Genomic DNA, 18991 nt, shown 5'->3' on the forward strand with positions numbered 1-18991 from the left:
TTTTTTTTTTTTTTTTTTTTTTTTTTTTTGCCTCATAAATATCTCAAAGAAGGTGGCACGGCGGTGGCCTTGCTTCATGAAGCTGCCTGGAGAAACAGATCCTTCTTACCTTGCCTGAGGCCTCGGTCTTTCCCTCTTTCTTTCTTTCTTTCTTTTCTTTCTTTTCTTTTTTTTAAGATTTATTAAGTACACTGTAGTACACTGTAGCTATCTTCAGACACACCAGAAGAGGGCGTCAGATCTCATTACAGATGGTTGTGAGCCACCATGTGGTTGCTGGGATTTGAACTCAGGACCTTCGGAAGAGCAGTCAGTGCTCTTAACCACTGAGGCATCTCTCCAGCCTTCTTTCTTGCACAGAAAGTTTTCTGTTCGTTGCAGCTGATCCTTGTAGGTCACATGTCCTGTATTCCAACTGAAGGGAGAGGGGGAAGGAACCAAAGAGGGAGGGGACAGCCAAGAGGAATGGGACAGCCAAGAGGGATGGGACAGCCTTTCCCTTGGAAGAAACAGAGTCTTACTTCCATCTGCCTGCTGCTGGTGTGAACTTTGACCCCTGGTTACGTTTCTCTTCGAGATGACGTTGGAGCACAATGTGTGGTTGAGCAATGATGCGTGTGATTTAAGCTCAGGGCTAGTCCATTAATTCAAGGAAGATGGAGCAATAGATACCAGTGGGTACCTGACAGTGCTTGCACCTGAGCCCTGGTTTTGGTTTTCTTTGTTCTCCCTCCATCCCTTCCTCCTTCGATGCCTCCCTTCTTTTCTTCCTTCCTTCCTCCTGACTATATTTTATTGGCAAAGTTTTATGTAGACCAGGATGGCCAGAACTCCTGATCCCCTTGCCTTTACCTCCCAAGTATTGGGATAACTCACGTGGTGGGGATGGGGGCGGTGCTCAGTGGTTAAGAGCACTGACTGCTCTTCTGGAGGTCCTGAGTTCAATTCCCAGCAACCACATGGTGGCTCACAACCATCCGTAATGAGATCTGACGCCCTCTTCTGGTGTGTCTGGAGACAGCTACAGTGTAGTCACATACATAAAATAAATATAAATCTTTTTTTAAAGTGTGTGTGTGTGTGTGTGTGTGTGTGTGTGCACAGATAACTCTTACGGGTTGGCTGTCAGTTGAATCCTAGGATTAGACTAAGACCCATGCGCATAGGACTCTGCCCACTACACCATCCTGCCTGCCCTGCATCTGGCTTCTATGTAGAATCTCTTTGCCTCCTAGTCACTTATTTCTTCTTATTCTAAATCAAAGGGCTGGAGACGGTTGCTAGTTTACAAGTCCATCTTTAGCACAGAATCGTGTGTTTGGATACGAATGGTAGGGGCTGATATCTCTCAGTGGTCAAATGCATCCTTGGCACACACAGGTTTCCAATCTCTTTTTCTTTTTTTTTCTTTCTTTCTTTTTTTTTTTTTTTTTGTTTGTTTGTTTGTTTCGAGACAGTGTTTCTCTGTATAGCCCTGGCTGTCCTGGAACTCACTCTGTAAACCAGGCTGGCCTCAAACTCAGAAATACGCCTGCCTCTGCCTCCCAAGTGCTGGGATTAAAGGCGTGCGCCACCACGCCCGGCGAGGGTTTCCAATCTCTTGTAATAAAAAAGACCAAATCGAAACCTGCGTGTGTAAGACAAAAATGGAACTATTTCTGTAATGCGCAGTGGGCTCCCTTACCTGTCCTCCCAGTAAAATCTATTTGAAATACTAGGTCTCAGGGTTGGGGGGTGCAGCTTCCTGGTAACACACTTGCCTCTCATGTACCTGTTCCTGGGTTCGCTCAGCAAAGAGGAACAAAACCATTGACTTACCATCCCTGCACATCTCTTCTCTTTTCAAAACACACCTTCATAGAAGTATGTAAATAAGCAAGAGGCTCTTATCACGTGACCTGTAAGCTTCCTTCTGAATACCAGCTGCCGTGAATATAAAACAGAGCAGATACCAGGGCTGGAGAGGGAGAGCTCACTAGTTAGCTGCACACCAGTTAAGAGAAGTTCTTGCTGCTTTAGGGAAGGATCCAGGTTCGGTCTCCAGTACTCACAGCAGGTGGTTCACAGCCTTCTCCAACTCCAGTTCCGGGGTATCCGGTACTCTTTTCTTGCCTCCATAGACACATGGATACAGGTTTACACACACAGAGAGACACATCAAAATAATAACAATTATGTCTTGAAGAAGGGTAGATGGATTACCCACAGCATACCCTAATTCATCCGACAGCATAAACTTCTGGCGATGGAGTTTAGCGGCTGCCTAGAACTACCCCAGGCTGTAGTGAGCACGGCCGTACAACATGCAGTCAGATATGTGAGGATCGTGAACTAATGTTGGTTCCAGATGGTTGTTTTCTTGTATTGTCTTTTTTTTTTTTTAAGTGCTGCCAGCTGAGAAAGGGAATATAATGTTTACAAATATGTTTAAAAAAAAAAAAAAAAACGTTTGCCAAGCATTTGGTGGAATCCTTAATAAAGCCGTGATGTGTCTCCTGCATACAACTGAAAAAGAAAAAAAAAAAAGGTAACTGGAAAGAGAAGGGGGGGGGCAGACAGGGAGGGGAGGAGTCAGTGACCTTGACATTCTCCTGGCTTTCCTTCCTGCTGCAGTAGTTTTGAGGTTGTGACCATTCACCTGTGTGAACCAACTAAGCCTCTTCCGGCTTGGCAGCTGGGGGATTTTTTTGTATCAGGCAGGTATTACTGAATAGAAATGGAATGAGCCCGTGCCTGCGTGTCCAGCTTCGAGTCACTTCCTCTTATTCCTTCGATGACAAATCTTGGGACACACCTGTCCTTAATTCTAATACAAGGGAGACCTCCTTCTCTCTGTGGCGTTAGGAGACAACTGCCTGGCACTGGAGTGGAGTGTGGTGACATTCAATGTCTTTACACTGATGGCAGGACCCTCCTGGTCTGGACTTAGATGTTCTAGAACCGAACTGTTCTCTCTCTCTCTCTCTCTCTCTCTCTCTCTCTCTCAGACTTTCATTTACCCTCTGGATGTGCTATCTCCTGGGTAGCACTGGTCATTGGTCTCATCAGGAACTCAGGCTCTTTCAAGGTAATGGGCTGAGACATGTTCACCACCCAGCTTTGCCCCAGTTTGTGAGTAAACGCTTAGGAGGCCACGAGGAGGAGGATGGATTTAATCTCCTGTTAACAGACAACAGAGAAAGTTACCTGGGCAGGGTGGAGGCTCCTGCCTTGCTGTCTGTAAAACACCAGACTGGCTTGTGAGCTGAGAAACCCTGCCTGCTTCCCCGGGACAGGGCTGGGCGGCCGGCCAAGCGTTCTGCGGGAGACTCTCAGGGTGCCAGCCTCTTTCTCCCAGTTGGCTCCAGATGCTGACAGGGAATTTGCTTGGTGATTTGCCTGTCAAATCAGAGGGGAAATCCCAGGCTGTCCTGAAGGCAAGGGACCAGGGACCTCATAGTTCTGAGTAAGATGTTAGACCATAGGGTGGCTTATAACCCAGAAGCTGACTATCCTGGAATTCACTGTTGACCAGGCTGTCTTTTAAATCTACCATTTCTTTTGCTATGCAAAAGGTCCTTAGTTTGATTTAATCTATAGGTGTGTTTTTTGTTTTTTGTTTTGTGTTTTTGTTTTGGTTTGGTTTTTTTTGAGACAGGGTTTCTCTGTGTAGCCCTGGCTGTCCTGGAACTCACTCTATAGACCAAGCTGACCTCGAACTCTGCCTGCCTCTGCCTCCCGAGCGCTGGGATTAAAGGCGTGCGCCACCACTGCCCCAGCTTGTAGGTATGTTTTGTTTCTGTGGCCTTTGGAGTTTTTAATCTCTGTGCCCCCCCCCCCCACTCCACCAATGCGTTGAAGTATCTCCCTAGTGTTTTCCAATAGTCGGATTATAGTTCTAGGATTTGTGTTGTGTTGTGTTGTGTTGTGTTGTGGGGTTTTCGTTTTGTTGTTTAGCTTCGGTTTTCCCGACAGGGGTCCCACCCAGTAGCCCAGGCTGGCCTGGTGCTTCACTGCAGGACCTAAGATGAGAGCCACCACTCCTAGCTTTGGATTTCAGGCTTAATCATTAGATCTTTGATTCATTTTGAGTTGCTTTGGAGTTTGGTGTTGAGGAAAGCTAGGGACTGGTCCTTCCTCGTACCCCAGTTTGCCAACACTGTCTATTGACTGACTGCCTCTTCTCCGCTCCTTGTTCTTGGAACTTCTGTCAGAAGCCAGTTGGCACATGAGTGCACATCAATTTCTAAAGGACCAAACTATGAAAATGTCCAAGGGTAAGGCATTTTCATTGCAAGCCCCCCCATCTGAGGCCCTGAACTGTTGTCACATTTTCAGGACGGAGTGATAAGGGTGGCAACTTGCCTCAGGAGAACTTGCTGGAAGCTTGAAACAGCGTGCTTAGATGTATAAATTATAAACCGGACTGAACGGGGGGTGGGGGTGGAGTCCATGGCTTTAATCCCATCACTCACTCGGGATGCTGAGACAAGCAGATCTCTGAGTTGGAGGCCAACCTGCTCTAGGACAGCCAGAGCTACACACAGAAACCCAGTCTGGGAAAAAGAAAAGAAGGAAAAACTATAAATTATAGAGAGAACACACGGTCCCCACGGTAGCACAGCTCTTGTGAGTACGACCTGGGGTATTCACTGCTCAGCTCTGCCGGCTGTCTGCAGGAGCACCTCTAGCCGGCTGTCTTCGGGAGCACCTCTAGCCTGCTGTCTGCAGGAGCACCTCTAGCAGATCCTGCCTTCTCAGTGTTTTCCCAAGGAAGCTCATTTTAGCTTGAAGGGGGATGGGTTGTGAAGGAATGTCTCCCTTCCTGTCACCTTCCCTTTCAAAGGCTCTTGCCTCTTTCACAACAGAATGAAAACAGATCAACACCTGACCTGGATGGTGAATACAAATCACCATCTCTCTAGGAAACGCTGTGCACACTTGGAGTTTGTTTTTCTGATCAGAGTTACTTTCCCCCCACCCTCCCTTTGTAGTTTTAGGTCACAGCAAGAGACGGGATGCCTCAGAAGATTCCCATATACCTCCTGCCTCAACTCATGCACAGCGTCCACTAGGACCATACCCACCCCCCCACCCACCCCCACTGAAAAGATGGATGTCTTACTACTGTTTAATTTACACAGACATGGTGGGCTCCACTCTTAATATCAACTCAGGAGGCAGAGGTAGGTGGATCTCTGTGAGTTCAAGGTCAGCCTGGTTTACAGAGCAAATCCCAGGCCATCTGGAGGTGATGGCAGAAAGGGAATTGGAAGCCCACCTGGCCTTACATAGCCCTAACACACAAACTTTCGTGTACCAACTCACTTTCACACACACACACACACACACACACACACGCACTCATTCTCTCTCTCTCTCTCTCTCTCTCTCTCTCTCTCTCTCTCTCTCTCATACACACATATGAACACATACATACACACCACACATCCACTCCCTCTCATATATCTAATTTTTCATATACATACACACATATGCACACATACTTATACGCTTTCTCTTTCTCTTTCTCTCTCACATACACATGCACGCTAACACACACACACACACACACACACACAAAGATTAAAAAAAAAAAATCAGTCAAAAAAGAAGAGACTGAGATGACTCAGGGAATTTAAGTTTGCTTTCTGCCAAGCCTCACAAACTGAGTTTGAGCCCCAGGACTCAAATGTTGTTCGAAGGAGAGAAGGGATGTCCACAAGTTGTTCAACTCTCATGCAGTGGCACGGATGACATCCCCTCAGTTAAAAACAGAACAGAACAGAACAGAACAGAACAGAACAGAACAGAACAGAACAGAACAGAACAGAACTTCTGTACAAGAAAAGCTGAGAGCTACCAGGCTTTGTGACCAGCACGCAGGGAAGGCAAGCATCCAGAAGGCAGGCAGTGGCTGAAGAGCTAGGAACGGTACACAGAGCCATGAGCACCACAACCCAGGAGAAGTGAAGGGGCAAAGGAAAGAATCAGATGTATACATTAGAAGAGGAATTCCGGGTCAGTACCAAATCAGTGTACTACTTTCTCTCCACAGCTGCAGGATTGGTATAGGGAATAAGACACATCAAAAGTAGGTGGATTTCTGTGAGTTCAAGGCCAGCCTGAGTGTTCTGGAGCCCTTTTTTTTTTTTTTTTTTTCCCCCAGAGACAGGGTTTCTCTGTGCAGTCTTGGCTGTCCTGGAACTCACTCTGTAGACCAGGCTGGCCTCGAACTCAGAAATTCACCTGCCTCTGCCTCCCAAGTGCTGGGATTAAAGGTGTGTGCCACCAAACTGCTCCAGAGGCCAGCCTGGTCTACAGAGTGAGTTACAGGACAGCCAGGGCTACAGAAAAATCCTGTCTCAAAAAAAAAAAAAAACCAAAACCAAACCAAACCAAACCAAAATACAAAACAGAATCTCTGGGCTCAAGCACCTGAGTTAGCCAATGTCACATTTCTTCCTGGGGCTCTAAAGTGGAGGGGGCAGGTTTTAGGGGAGGATCAGAGAGACCTTTAGAAACCCTTTGCAGTGACCCCACTAAGACAGCCAGGCGGTGTTGCCACATACAGCTATCAAGAGACAGAGGGAGTCAGACCTCTGTGTTTGGGCTTAGCATGGCTACATAGTTAATAACCCGTCTCAAAACAACCACAACAACAACAACAACAAACCCAGAAATTCAATCTGTACACGACACTGCCCCCACTAAACTGATCAACTACAGTGAGCCTTCCATCTTGTTAAGTTACCCAAATATTGGGGGAGGGGGTGCGACTTGATGTTAAGGGAGGTGCGGTTTATATGCAAACACCACCGTCACTGTCTGCAAAGGCCTTCTGGATTCGGAGACTATCCGACCATCCCCCCGAGATAAGAAGATTGCATTTGTTCCAGCAGCCCTGAGATGCAGGTCAGGATATTTGATACTTTAACGACTGTGCTTGGAAATGGCAAAGCATTCATTCATTCACATGCATTAGCTTACTTAGGGGGCCAGAGACTCAGTTCCAACAGATCAATAGTGGGACAAATCGTGTCAAAGGAAGAGCAGGCCATTTTGCTTGCTTATTTGTGGGTGTCCTCACCCACACAGTGTTTCTGATCTTGGCTGTGGCTCCTCGCACCGGGGGACTTGAATGATACTCTATGCATTATGGTAATACTTTCTTTTAAGTGGAAAGATAAACCAAAGCATAAACAAGCCCAAGTGTGGTGGCACGGGCCTTTGATCCTAGCACCCTGGAGGCAGAGGAGGGCAGATCTCTGGAGTTGGAGGTCAGTTAGGACCAAATAGCTCTCCATTAACAAAATAATAAACATATAAGATAAACTATGCAATGTCATCCAAAATAAATAATACTACACGGAGATTTGAGATCGTCTCCCCCCCCCTTCATCCCTTGTTCATTCAACACCGAAGTAAGACCCCTGCCCCGGCCATTGACAAAACCAGTTTCCGGTTTTTTCCGTCACAGTCTAGGAGATTGGAATCCTGGCAAGGTATGGCCTTCAGCTTTAGGCCTTATTCTTGTTTGTAAAAGAAGGCTCAGTCCTGAAGTGATGTGAGAACAATAGCCCTTTGAAGATGGAGTTTTGAGTTTCATCTGCTTTGCCCTCTTGCCTCAGTTCTCTCCTTTCGCGGTGGGTCCGGGAATGCGCTGGCTGCCACACATAACCAGGTCTAGAGAGGCAAAGGACAAGTGAAACCAACCCCCCAGGACTGCCTTCTACAGAGCTATGGAAATTCGAGACAGGCACGGATCTGTAGGCGGAAAACAAAAGTGGCACTAATCCTCGTGTCGTTCCACCACCATAGCCCTCCCCGCCCGGGTCCTGGGAGGCGGCGATCCTCGCCCCCTGTAGGCTAAGGGACTCCCCAGGTTTGGCTAGGAGTCTGGATAGGGATCTACCCAGAAAAAAAAAAAAAAAAGCTCCCCTATCCAGAGGGTAAACTGGCTTGTAAATAATACCCGGGGGCAGGAGAAAGGCTCCCATTGGCCGGAGGGCAGGTGACGAAAAGGGGGCGGGCTCCCGGGAGGGAGCTGTCCTAGGGAGGGGGTGTGAGCCGCGCGGTGTCAGTTTTCGGAATCCCAGCGCGCACTGCTCAGCGCAGTGGGACCCAAGCCCGGCTTCGTGTCCTGGCTGCTGCCTTCTCGGCAGGGCATCCCGGCTCTCTCGGCTGCCCTCCCGGCCCGGGCCCTCTGTAGGGCTTCGCTCCGAAGACTTTGCTTCCTCCTCTGCCCTCTTTGTTGCTCTGCAAACCGGCCTCTCTGTAACCCTTGACTCCACTCCTCCGGGAGTTGCATCTCCATCCCGGCGGTCTGAGTGCACAGCCCCTCCGGTTCCAACACCTAGCCTCCGTTCGCTCCCGGAAGCCGACCTTGACTTCATTGATGCACCCATTCCAGTGGTGTAACGGTGAGTCCCGGGACCGGTGGGAGAGCGGGGACCGCGCAGGTCCAGGTCCTGAGCCAAGTTTCCCGGTCTCTGGGACGGTCCAGAAGGTGTCCTGGCGCCCTGCTGGGCTCTGCACCGCGCGCAGTTAGAAAGGTCCCATTCACATTGTTGGGGATAAAGGGGGTCTGGAAGCGAGTGGAGGGCTAGGGGCGTGTGAGCCGAGTCTTCCCGGCCTTTGTATGGCGGTCCGTCTACCCCTTCTCCAGCCTTTGTGCGCTCTCAAACTCTTGTTCTTTGTTGTGGTGGTTGGAGAATTAAATCCGCGCTCGGGCTAGGATCTCCTAGAGGGAGCTCAAGTTCCGGTTCTGAAACTTTGCAGTCTGTTTTAAATATGTATACAGTGTAGCGTGCGGGACGGGGCGCGGGGTGACTTTCTTTTTCTTTGTTGGTTTTCACTGGCTCCTCGGGGCCAGACTCTGGATTAAAAGAGCGTCGCTTTACTGAATAGATAAAGCCTTGCAGAAAGAAAGCTGGGCCCCCAGCTCAGGGCTGGCCTGAGCAAGAGCTTTGCTTTCTGGCAATAAGGCCAGACTCTGGGGTCTGCTTTCTGCCTACGTGGTGACGGCACCTTCCAGCACAGCCAACCACCCGCCACCAACCGCTTCCCACACCCCACCGCGTGATGATGCTAAATTAGTTCATCTGAGGCTTTGGGGCAGCTCAGGTGTTACAGGTTAGAAAGCGGGTCTGGATTTTCTGTCTAGGCTACCTGTTGGAGCTTTCTGAACCAGTCTTCGATGTTAGTACCACCCCACCCTTCCCCCAGGAGTACCCAGAATCTTGACCACTTTTTCTAGGCAAGTTGGAAGGTGGAAAGAAGCTAACTGTTTGGTTTTTGTTTTTGTTTTTGTTTTTTAGTTTGTTTTTTTTTTTAGTTTTTTGGTATGGCAGTCTGGTTGCTTGTGAAAAATCCATTCTTAAGTAGACTTCTGCAAGATCTTGGACTAATTATTTCAAGAGTCTTTTGTTTTAAAGCAGGGTTTGGGCCGCATGTGTATGAGTGGCCCCCATCCCCCCTCCTTCCTCCTTTTGCTGGTCGGATCCAATTTCCTGAAAATGAACCAAGCTGAGTGTGATAGGCTGGTAATGAAGGGGCGGGAAGGGGGGGGGGCTGACGGTGTATCCCAGCATCTGGGAAAGATTCCCTTTGGCTGGAAAGAAGCAGTTCCCAGATCCGCTGATCTGGGCCACCCCCGCTCTGACGTCATTCCAGCTTGCAGACTGCCAGCTGAGATGAGACATTCTGGTGTCAGGTCGGAAGACAATGGACCTGGGATTTAGCTGGGACTAAGCTGTCAGTAACCCTGGCCTTTCTGGGCAGCATCCTTTGGAAAGTGTTTTATCTTGCCCCACCCCCGCGGTGTTGGAACGCAGAGCTTGCTCCTATTAAACATACTCCATTGATCACTAACCTGTTCAGCGCCCTTTATCTTGCATTTATTAAAGTGATTGGCAGATCCTGTCTTATGACTCCAGAGGGGATGGAACCCCATTTTTGCTCCCTTGAAGGGCCTCTAGAGACCCCCATATCCTGGGATGAGCATTCTTTGATCTCCAATTGACAATACAATCCTGTAAAGTCCAACATGTCTAGAAGTCTAGCATGTCACAAGGGAAAATTTCACACCATTAAACTTTGCTTCGTGACCGAGCATGGTGGCACATGCCTTTAATCCCAGCACTTGGGAGGCAGAGGCAGGTGGATTTCTGAGTTCGAGGCCAGCCTGATCTACAGAGTGAGTTCCAGGCAGCCAGGGCTACACAGAGAAACCCTGTCTCAAAAAACAACAACAAAAATAAAAACAAACTGCTTCATGCACAAAATATTTACAATGTGTAACGTTCTCTTCAGGCTGTGCGAATGAGGTGTATATGAAACAGGATGAATTTCATGTTTAGACTTGAGCTGTATCCTGGAGACACATCACCCTATATACAAATACTCTGAAGTTAATAATAATAACATCCGAATCAATTCTGTACTTGAGAGTATAGAATGAAAGGTAATCAATCACACCGCAACAGAAGCAGATCTCTTGCTTAGTTTTATGGACAGGTTCCCATTATCACCCATAATACCCTTAAGAAAACTCAGATTGCTGAGAATGGTAGGCATAAGCTACTATGACATCAGCCTTTGTGTGACACAGCTTTTCATGGGAAAATGCTATGTCTGTTCACCTCAGACTGGAATCCCACTAGAAATGACTCCGCTGAATCATCAAGGCCTGTTCCAGCATGGGTAACAGCTCAAAAGCTGGGAAACCCACCGCTGGGAAGCACTGCACAGCCTGCAGGCAGCTCAGCTGAAGAGTGCATTTTCTAGAAGCCTCAGGTGGTCTAACTCTCTTCCAGATACCTCAGTTTTTTTTTCTACTTCTTTGCTTCATGCACAGCAGATTCTCAGCTTTTGTGGCTGTTGCTTGCTTTGGTTGTGAGGAGCCTAGTGAATCTGGTGAGTTTCAGGGACTTCCTGAAGCCCTTTGTGTTGTTTACTTTTCTGTTTAAGGAGCTTCCTGCAGGATGGAATCTTAAGCTCAGAGGAAATTGTTACACAACACAGGCTTGAACATTTACTCTTGAAGCCAGCTTCCTTATTTATTCCATAGAAAACTAAATTCACTGATCCAGTCTTAGGGCCTCCAGGGAAAGCATTTTAGAAGACTGGGAAAAAGATGGTGATAAACTGGAACCAAAAACCTACAGGGTACAAGCATATACCCTCCACGCAAGAGTAGCTGCCACCACAATCCTGTCTTTACAGAGTAGAAATATGAGGTCCTTTAGGACCCAGTAGATACCAGGGTCCTGCTTATGTAAGATACACAGAAGAGCCATGGCAAAGGTGGAGAGGATGTTGGCCCTCTTTCAGCATCAGATATTTCAATGGCAGGACGAAGGAGGCTCCTGGCAGTAAAAGAAGGTCCTGTTGGTCCTGAAGGTACACTTTTCTGGAAGAGCGTTTCTGAGACCCTTTGCTGGTACAGGGTGAAGAATGCTCTGGTTGGTCTTTGTACCTTTGTAGGAAGTTGCTTTGCAAAAGGCCCACAGAGAACAAATCCACAAGTGGGAGCCGGTGATGCGAGTGGGTACTCTTTCTAACCCTCCTCCTCAGTGGAAGCCAGAAGCAAGAACCATCCTATGGAGGGCAGCAACATCTAGCCGCTAATTGCTGCTTTAATTTCCCCTAATTGAAAATTCCTTCCGAACAAGAACCGCTTTCACTTTCTGTTTCCCCCCCACACACACATGGTCTGGGTCAATGTATCATGCCGTCCTACAACAATACCTGTTGGCTGACTGGTGATTTATTAGCTGAGGGCAGTTTCTGGGCACTTTTCCCAACCATCAGTCACCCTACTTTGAAAAGTAAGAGCTTTTTGCCAAGGAGGCTAGCTTGTTTTGAGAAAGCGGGGTGTTGTTTGTTGACTGGCTATGTAGACAGACCAAACATTAGCTCGGGGCACTTCGAAAGGTTCCAAGCTGGTAGCCACGGGCCTAGAGGACATGTCCACCTTGGCTCTTTGTTTTTGCTCTCAGAATTATAGTCTCACCTCAGTTATCACACGAAAGGTTGCTAGTGACGGTGTTTGAGTCTCTTTCCTGCATCCCATTCTTCCTCTGTGCTCCTTTATCCTTCAAATCAACCATGGTGCTTGTCATATAATCAATGCAGAGTGCAACATGAGGCAAATTGAGTTAATACTAGCAACACTAACAGAAGATATTCTGAGCAAAACTGTGGCAACCCCCAGCCCAGACGAAGACTATACTTCAGAAAGGGAGGAGTTCTAGGCAGAAGAAGGTTAGGTAGACAAAAAATTGTAGAGACAAGGACATAGTTGAGTCATATACTAAGACTTGCCCAGCTGGAGAAAGCCCACGGGATATTGCAGGGTGGCAGGGTGCATGTTCATGTAGACGACGTGAAACCAGACAGAAGTTTGGAAATTACATGGTAAGTGGAGTTGGGGAAGTGCCAGATGTGTAGGATAATTAGAGAAACTAGGAACAGTGATGACGTCAATAAGACTGGAGTAGGTTTTGTGTGTGTGTGTGTGTGTGTGTGTGTGTGTAAAACAGAGATGTGGCTGTAGGATGAGCGTGGTCTTAGATTTTTGGTTGAAGGCTTAGGTCATCAACTGATATAAGGGACATACCATACGGGACACTTAGTTTTTGTCCTCACTGTGACAGAATCAGAATCATACATAATTTAGAAAAATTTAGCTCTTTTTTTTTTTTTTTTTTTTTTTGTGGTTTCCATCTTGCAGGCAGGAGAAATGGAGTTTTATACTCCATGGGGTTCAAAGAAGCAGAGGAAAGAGGGGTCAACGTCTAAGCCTGCTGCAGGGAAACTTCAAGTCCAAACCGTAGTGTAGTGTCACATGGATTGCAGTCTTTGTAGCTGGCCTACTGTAACTGTAGAGTTGTGGTGGCGCTCGGTTGTGGTAATTACCAGGTAGAATCTTGGCTCCTGACTGAAAGGCCAGGAACGAGCCCAGCCCCTGTGTTCTAGCAGGTCTTGGGAAAGCAATAAGTCTGAGAGTGCTGAATGTGGTTAGGGTGTAGGAGCTCGGTCAAGGAATCTCTCTAAATGCCCTTGGCTCTACTTTCTTTCCAACTGTGTCTTAGCCATCTGGGATTCTTTGGGTTTTGGGCGGAGGGGGACCGCAGGGCTATCCCAGCATAACTCATGCTAGCCTGGAACTCATGATTCTCTTTGGGCCAGCCTTCTGAGTAGACACGTCCTAGATAGCTAGGATTATAATGTCGTGTCATCGTGCCCAGCTAGGAGAATCCGTTCCTTTTTCTGAAGACTTCCTTTGGTTTACTGCCCAGGCAGGCTGAGTATGCACCCACCTTGACACCAAGCATGGGGAAGGGGAGATGATTGCCACACGGGTGGGCCAATGAGAAAGAAAGCAGCTATCGGCCAGCCAGTGCCTCCAAGCTTCAATGTGCATGGGAATCTCCAAGCATCTTCTTAAACAATGAATCCGGCTCCTTTTAGTGTGGTCTAGACCCAAGACTGCACGATTCTGACAAGCTCTTAGGGGATTGAGATCTTGAGGCTGTGGGTACAAAGGTGACCACTCCAGGAAGCCCGAGATTCCCTGACACCAGTCCCCATCTCTACCTCCTGGAATGCTGGACTGGACATGTAGTGAACAATTTCTATTCTGGTTCTGGCACAGCTTGTCTTCTGGAACAGGCGGTTAGTAGTGCCAGATGACCTTTGCACTTGCTCTCTGCAGGTTTGTGAAGTCTTTATTTTTTTATTATTCTATGTAAGTACACTGTAGCTGTCTTCAGACACACCAGAAGAGACCGTCAGTGTCAGGTTTCATTACCGATGGTTGTGGTTGCTGGGATTTGAACTCCAGACCTTCGGAAGAGCAGTCAGTGCTCTTAACCGCTGAGCCATCTCTCCAGCCCCAAGCCTATTTCTCAGGCCATCGTTTCTGTTACTCTTTTGCTAGTTTTCCTAGGACAAGATGAGTTCTGCAGAGCAATACCTTCCTACAGATCCCATAGCTTAGGAGAGGTGGGTCTGACTCAGTCTATTTTAGCCTAGCCGACTTTTTGCTACTATGTTCAAGAGTCCGTCCTACTTGGAGGCAGTTTCGTTACTGTTTTCTTTTTCTATTTTCTGCCCTTGCCCTAAATTCTTTGTTTTCCAGGATGAAGTTTCCCTGCGTGGCCCTGGCTGTCAAACTTTCAAGAGAACCACCTGCCTCTGCCTCCCCAGTGCTGGGATTAAAGGCGTGGGCCAGCTACCACCTGGCTTCTAAATTCTTAATCCATTCAAGTAGTTTGCCTATCAGTCCATTTGATAGGTTTCCTCAGGACCCACGTAGCTTGTAGCTTGTAGTCAAGTGCCGGGATATAAGCTTGTCCAATGTGCTGTGGGCCCCAGCGGTTAAGTGTCTAACTTTAGTTATACGTACCTCTTGCTTTGCAGGGTGTTTCTGTGGCCTGGGACTGGTTAGTACCAACAAGTCCTGCTCAATGCCACCAATCAGTTTCCAAGACCTTCCCCTCAATATCTACATGGTCATCTTCGGCACAGGCATCTTTGTCTTCATGCTCAGTCTCATCTTCTGCTGCTACTTCATCAGGTTGGTTGCTTGCTGCTTGGTCTGGGGGGCGGGGAAGGAAGGGAGGGATCAAGGAGATTAGGGCATAGACGATATTGAGCAAGACGATCCCCTTACCCCCATCAGCCTCAACACCCCACACACATCATCGGAGCCTCGTGCTGGAGCCTCTGATGCGTGGATATAGCTCAGACCTCCACTTCGGACCCCTGAGGTCTGGTGTTTCTATTTATAGCAGCCTATCAAGTTATTCCCCAGAGCACATAAGGGCACCAGTGGTTGGCCTGCGTTCCACCTCTTCTTAGCCAATTATTCTAAAGTCGTCTAGAATGACTGTTGGCTGAGCCATAAAGCGAGTACACTCTTACCTGCCCCGTGCTTCCGTCCCACTTGCCTCCTTCCCATTCACAGTTAGGGAGAGGTAAGTAGATATCCGTCCGTCCTTTTGCCCTGGTGTGAAATTGCCAAGGGGCAAAGACTTGAGCTTGGCAGGGCTAGCTAGGTTCTGGGAGCTATGTCTCCTTTTGGTGAAGGAGGACATAGGAGCTTACGGCTGTTCTCTACTAAAAAGCTGGGGAGATGGTTCAGTGGTTATCGGTGCCCATCTCCGGAGTGGAATTTGGATACCAGAACCCGTGTTATTGCTGGGTGGGTGTGGCGACCGGAGGGATTTCCAGCCCTGGAATGTCAAGCTATCTGGCTGATTGATATCTGAGATAAGCCGGCTAGACTAGCAGATCAGTGAGCTCTGAGTTCAAGAGGAAAAAAAGCTGCCTCGGTGAATAAGGTAGAGGGCCACCGAGGAAGACTGTCAGTAGCAATCCCCTAGGGACGAACGCACTTTCGTGCCTATACACATAGGAACGTGAATGCACATGCATCATGTATGCATACACACTTGGAGGGAAAAGTATTGGACGTGCTTGATACTTAAAGCAGAGTTCCAATGGGGCGTTCTTTTGGTGCTGGTAGTTCTCTGTCCCATGGGTCTGCCCTGGACACAAGAGAGAGAGAGAGAGAGAGAGAGAGAGAGAGAGAGAGAGAGAGAGAGAGAGAGAGAGAGAGAGAGAGAGAGAGAGAGAGAATATGAATGATATCTCTGGCCAGGAGAACAAGTTAATAATCCATGGAGTCTTTTGGTTTTGGGGTTTTGCTTGTTTATAAGGCAGAGTCTCTCTAGGTAGCCCTGGTTATCCTGAAATTTACGTAGACCAGGCTGGCCTTGACGTTGCAGAGATCCACCTGTCTCTGCCTTCCAGGTGCTGGGATTAAAGGGCGTGTACCACCACCGCCTGACTGGGGTCTAATCAAATCAGTTTAGAAAATGAAGAGAAAGGAATCTTGATATCTCAGGAACTGCCAGCTGGAGGATGGCTTCTGCTGGGAGGCACGTACTTGGATGGACATGAGAAAAGCATTGGTCCCACAGCCAAGGGCTGCGCTGGGGCTGGCTCTTCAGAACCTTTTTTTTTTTTTTTAAAGATTTATTTATTATTATATCTAAGTACACTGTAGCTATCTTCAGATAGCACCAGAAGAGGGTGTNAGATCTCATTACAGATGGTTGCGAGCCACCATGTGGTTGCTGGTAGTTGAACTCAGGACCTTTGGAAGAGCAGTCAGTGAGTGCTTTTAACTGCTAAATCATCTCTCCTGCCCGCCCAAACAGGTCTTTAAAGCTTGAATTGCTCCACTTAAGTGTGCAGAGAAAATAGTGCTTTGTTGTTTTTTTGTTTTTTTTTTCCTCTGATCTAAGTAGTGTGAAATTCACATTTAACTACTAAGTCGGAGCAAATGTAGACTTCCCTTTTCTGTTTTATAATCCCTATAATTTCCTCCCCCTAAATTATTCTTCACTGATCTTTTCCCTCAGATTCTTTATCAAACAATTAACTCAGTTCTCCTGAAGGGCAAAGATATGCAGATTCAAATATCACAGATTTACTTAGGATATGGTTGAAAATGTATAAAACTAACTGTAGTTCTCTATTTGGTTTCTTTCTATATGCAAACGTGTGTGTGTGTGTGTGTGTGTGTGTGTGTGTGTGTGTGTATGTGTGCGCGCGCGCACGTGCATATGCATATGCACGCACCAAAGATAATGAGCAAAATGAGTGTTAGATGCTAACACTCTGACCAACAAGTAGATGATTGAGGTTCATTTCCTAGTTTGCCACTAGTAGGCATGACTAGGCTTGGGGCTAGCCCTGGCTATGGGCTTTCTTGCACCTCCTAGTATGGCCTCTCTAGCTCACTTCATTCAATGACCAACCTCCCAATGTCTGCGTTCTCAAACTGCATAAATGAAGACAGGTCGGGACAGTAAAGGATTTGCTCAAGGCCATACTGACCCTCAAGGTCATAGTGACGGGAGATGCTGAGATAGGATAATCTGACAGCTCTGCCTTTCATGTGACCGCCACGGCCACTCCCTGTCAGTAGGGTATCAGGGACAGGAGACAGGCTGTGGCTGTGACTGACTGGTTTTGTTTTGGTTGTAGCAGGAGAACCGAAAAGAGTAGCCATCACGTGGTGCTACACGCTGCCCCCACTGTGGTGTCCCACAGTGCCATCTGTCCTTTCTGCAGTATTCTCTCTTTACCTCACCCTGTGTCCCTTAGCCTGTGCAGTGCAGGCTGCCCCCCTGGGTCTCACTCTTCCAAAAGTGTTTGTTCACTGGTATGTGGTGTACTTGTCTATATATAGAAAGACACAGGCACACAAGCCACTTCCTCTCCTCGCTTCTCAGTTTCCACCTCAGCCAAAATAGGCCCATGACCTGCCACTCCTGACCTGGTGAGCTCATGAGCCAAGGATGCCTCCACTGCCAGCTAACCCCCTGCTTCTCCTCTTTCCCCTCAGAGCTAACCTCTTCTTAACACAGGATGGAGGGGCTCCGGTGGAATACAAATAGACAGGAAAGGAACAATTATTTTCAGGAGCTGGCTGCATTGTTTGTTGTTCTCAAAGGGAAAAGAGGGAAGGGAGAGCTGGCTGGCCGTGGCTTGCCATGGTCTCATTGAAATTGTGATTATTTTTAGTGGCTTTGCTCAGCCAACAGCTGAGAGAGCCACCTGTCCGGAGTTCTTGGCTCTCCCATCCCCAGCTGGGACAGTCCGGAGTCTGCTCTTTGTCGTTTTCTTTGCAACCCTTCGACACCCCCCTACCCCTACCCCCTCTCCCTCAACTCACGACCTAATCCTTCCTGAGCTGAAATATTCATGCAGGCTAAAGAAGGAGCTGTGAGGGTTCTGGATCCTTCTATTAAAGGGAGCCTGGAATATACAATAGGTGAGAGGGCATCAGGCACTAGGGACCAGTGGTCATAAAGCGAAGCTCGCACAGCATGAGTGTATCAATATTGTTGGGGAAGGCAATTGAACCTTTAAAAAAAAAAAATGTGTGGCATTCTCCCATTTAAACTTCTACCTCCAGACAGGCTGGAACGTAGGTTAGTTACCCGGGAGCTTATCCAGCAAGCATTCAGTCCTTAGCCTTAGAGGGCCGGACCAGAGTGAGCTTGGAAGTGCGGATCGACTGGGGTTCTAGCCAAGCGCCTAGCGTGCATGGAGTTCTCAGAATCCTGGCATCTCAGAGGCTGCAGGTCAGAGTCATCCCTGACTACAGAGCCACTTTGAGGCTAGCCTCATAAATCAATAGGAAAGAAAATGAGGACTGACTGACTGCTCTTCCAAAGGTTGTGAGTTCAAATCCCCACAACCACGTGGTGGTTCACAACCATCTGTCATGAGATCTGACGCCCTCTTCTGGTGTGTTTGAAGACAGTGACAGTGTACTCATATAATACATAAATACATCTTTTTAAAAAAGGGAAGAGAAAATGAAATGTTTCTTTTTCTAGAGGAAAACCACACATGGGCAAATGGTAACTTTGGATACACCCTTCCCTGTCCATCTCCTTTGGAAGCTTGTATAAAACCCTTTCCAAGACTAGAGAGCTCTGCACCCTAAGGATGGGGTAGTTAGGAATGTCTGGTTTGTCCAGTGTGCAGGAAGAAAGCACACGCAGAGAGAAGGGGGGGGGGGACCATGGCAGAGCTTCCCTGGCAGGTGTCCACCTGGCTGGGACTTTCCCAGCAGCTCCTGGAACAGTCGCCCTTGCCAGATCATGTGATTTCCTGTCAGGAAGGATGGAGGAGGCTGATAGCCAGATCTTCCCTGACCTGACCCACCCCTGAGGCCTGGTTGTACCCTCTGCTTCATCTTCGTCCTGGGAGGAACCTCAGCCACTGAATTGAGGTGTTCTGTGTTTGTAACTGAGGCCAGTAACCCTTCTCATTACAGTCACCTAGCAAATCTATTGTGCCACCTTATCCAGTTCCAAAGGTGGTTATGGGCAGCACATAAATTGATATGCTGATGTCATTTTTTTGTTTTTTTAATTTTTATTTTTTTATATTTTTGGTTTTTCTTTTTTTCTTTTTTTTT

The 18991-nt window shown here is 47.8% G+C and overlaps 1 protein-coding gene across 4 annotated transcripts in view; it reads left to right on the forward strand.

Moving 5' to 3' along the window:
• The first annotated feature begins 8034 nt into the window (after positions 1 to 8034).
• The window catches only part of Rnf122 (ring finger protein 122), an 18409-nt gene continuing 7452 nt past the window's right edge, over positions 8035 to 18991 (forward strand). For 2 of the 4 annotated variants that reach the window (XM_021219300.2, XM_021219301.2), the window contains exons 1-2: positions 8035 to 8402; positions 14407 to 14563. In XM_021219300.2, coding sequence (XP_021074959.1) covers positions 8378 to 8402; positions 14407 to 14563 — 182 coding nt within the window. In that variant the 5' untranslated portion in view covers positions 8035 to 8377. Of the gene's footprint in view, positions 8403 to 10914; positions 11383 to 14406; positions 14564 to 18991 lie in introns of those variants that run through there. The other 2 variants (XM_029532326.1, XM_029532325.1) reach the window with 2 other exon arrangements.

Source organism: Mus pahari, chromosome 19 (genome assembly GCF_900095145.1).
Source record: "Mus pahari chromosome 19, PAHARI_EIJ_v1.1, whole genome shotgun sequence".
Classification (NCBI taxonomy): domain Eukaryota; kingdom Metazoa; phylum Chordata; class Mammalia; order Rodentia; family Muridae; genus Mus; species Mus pahari.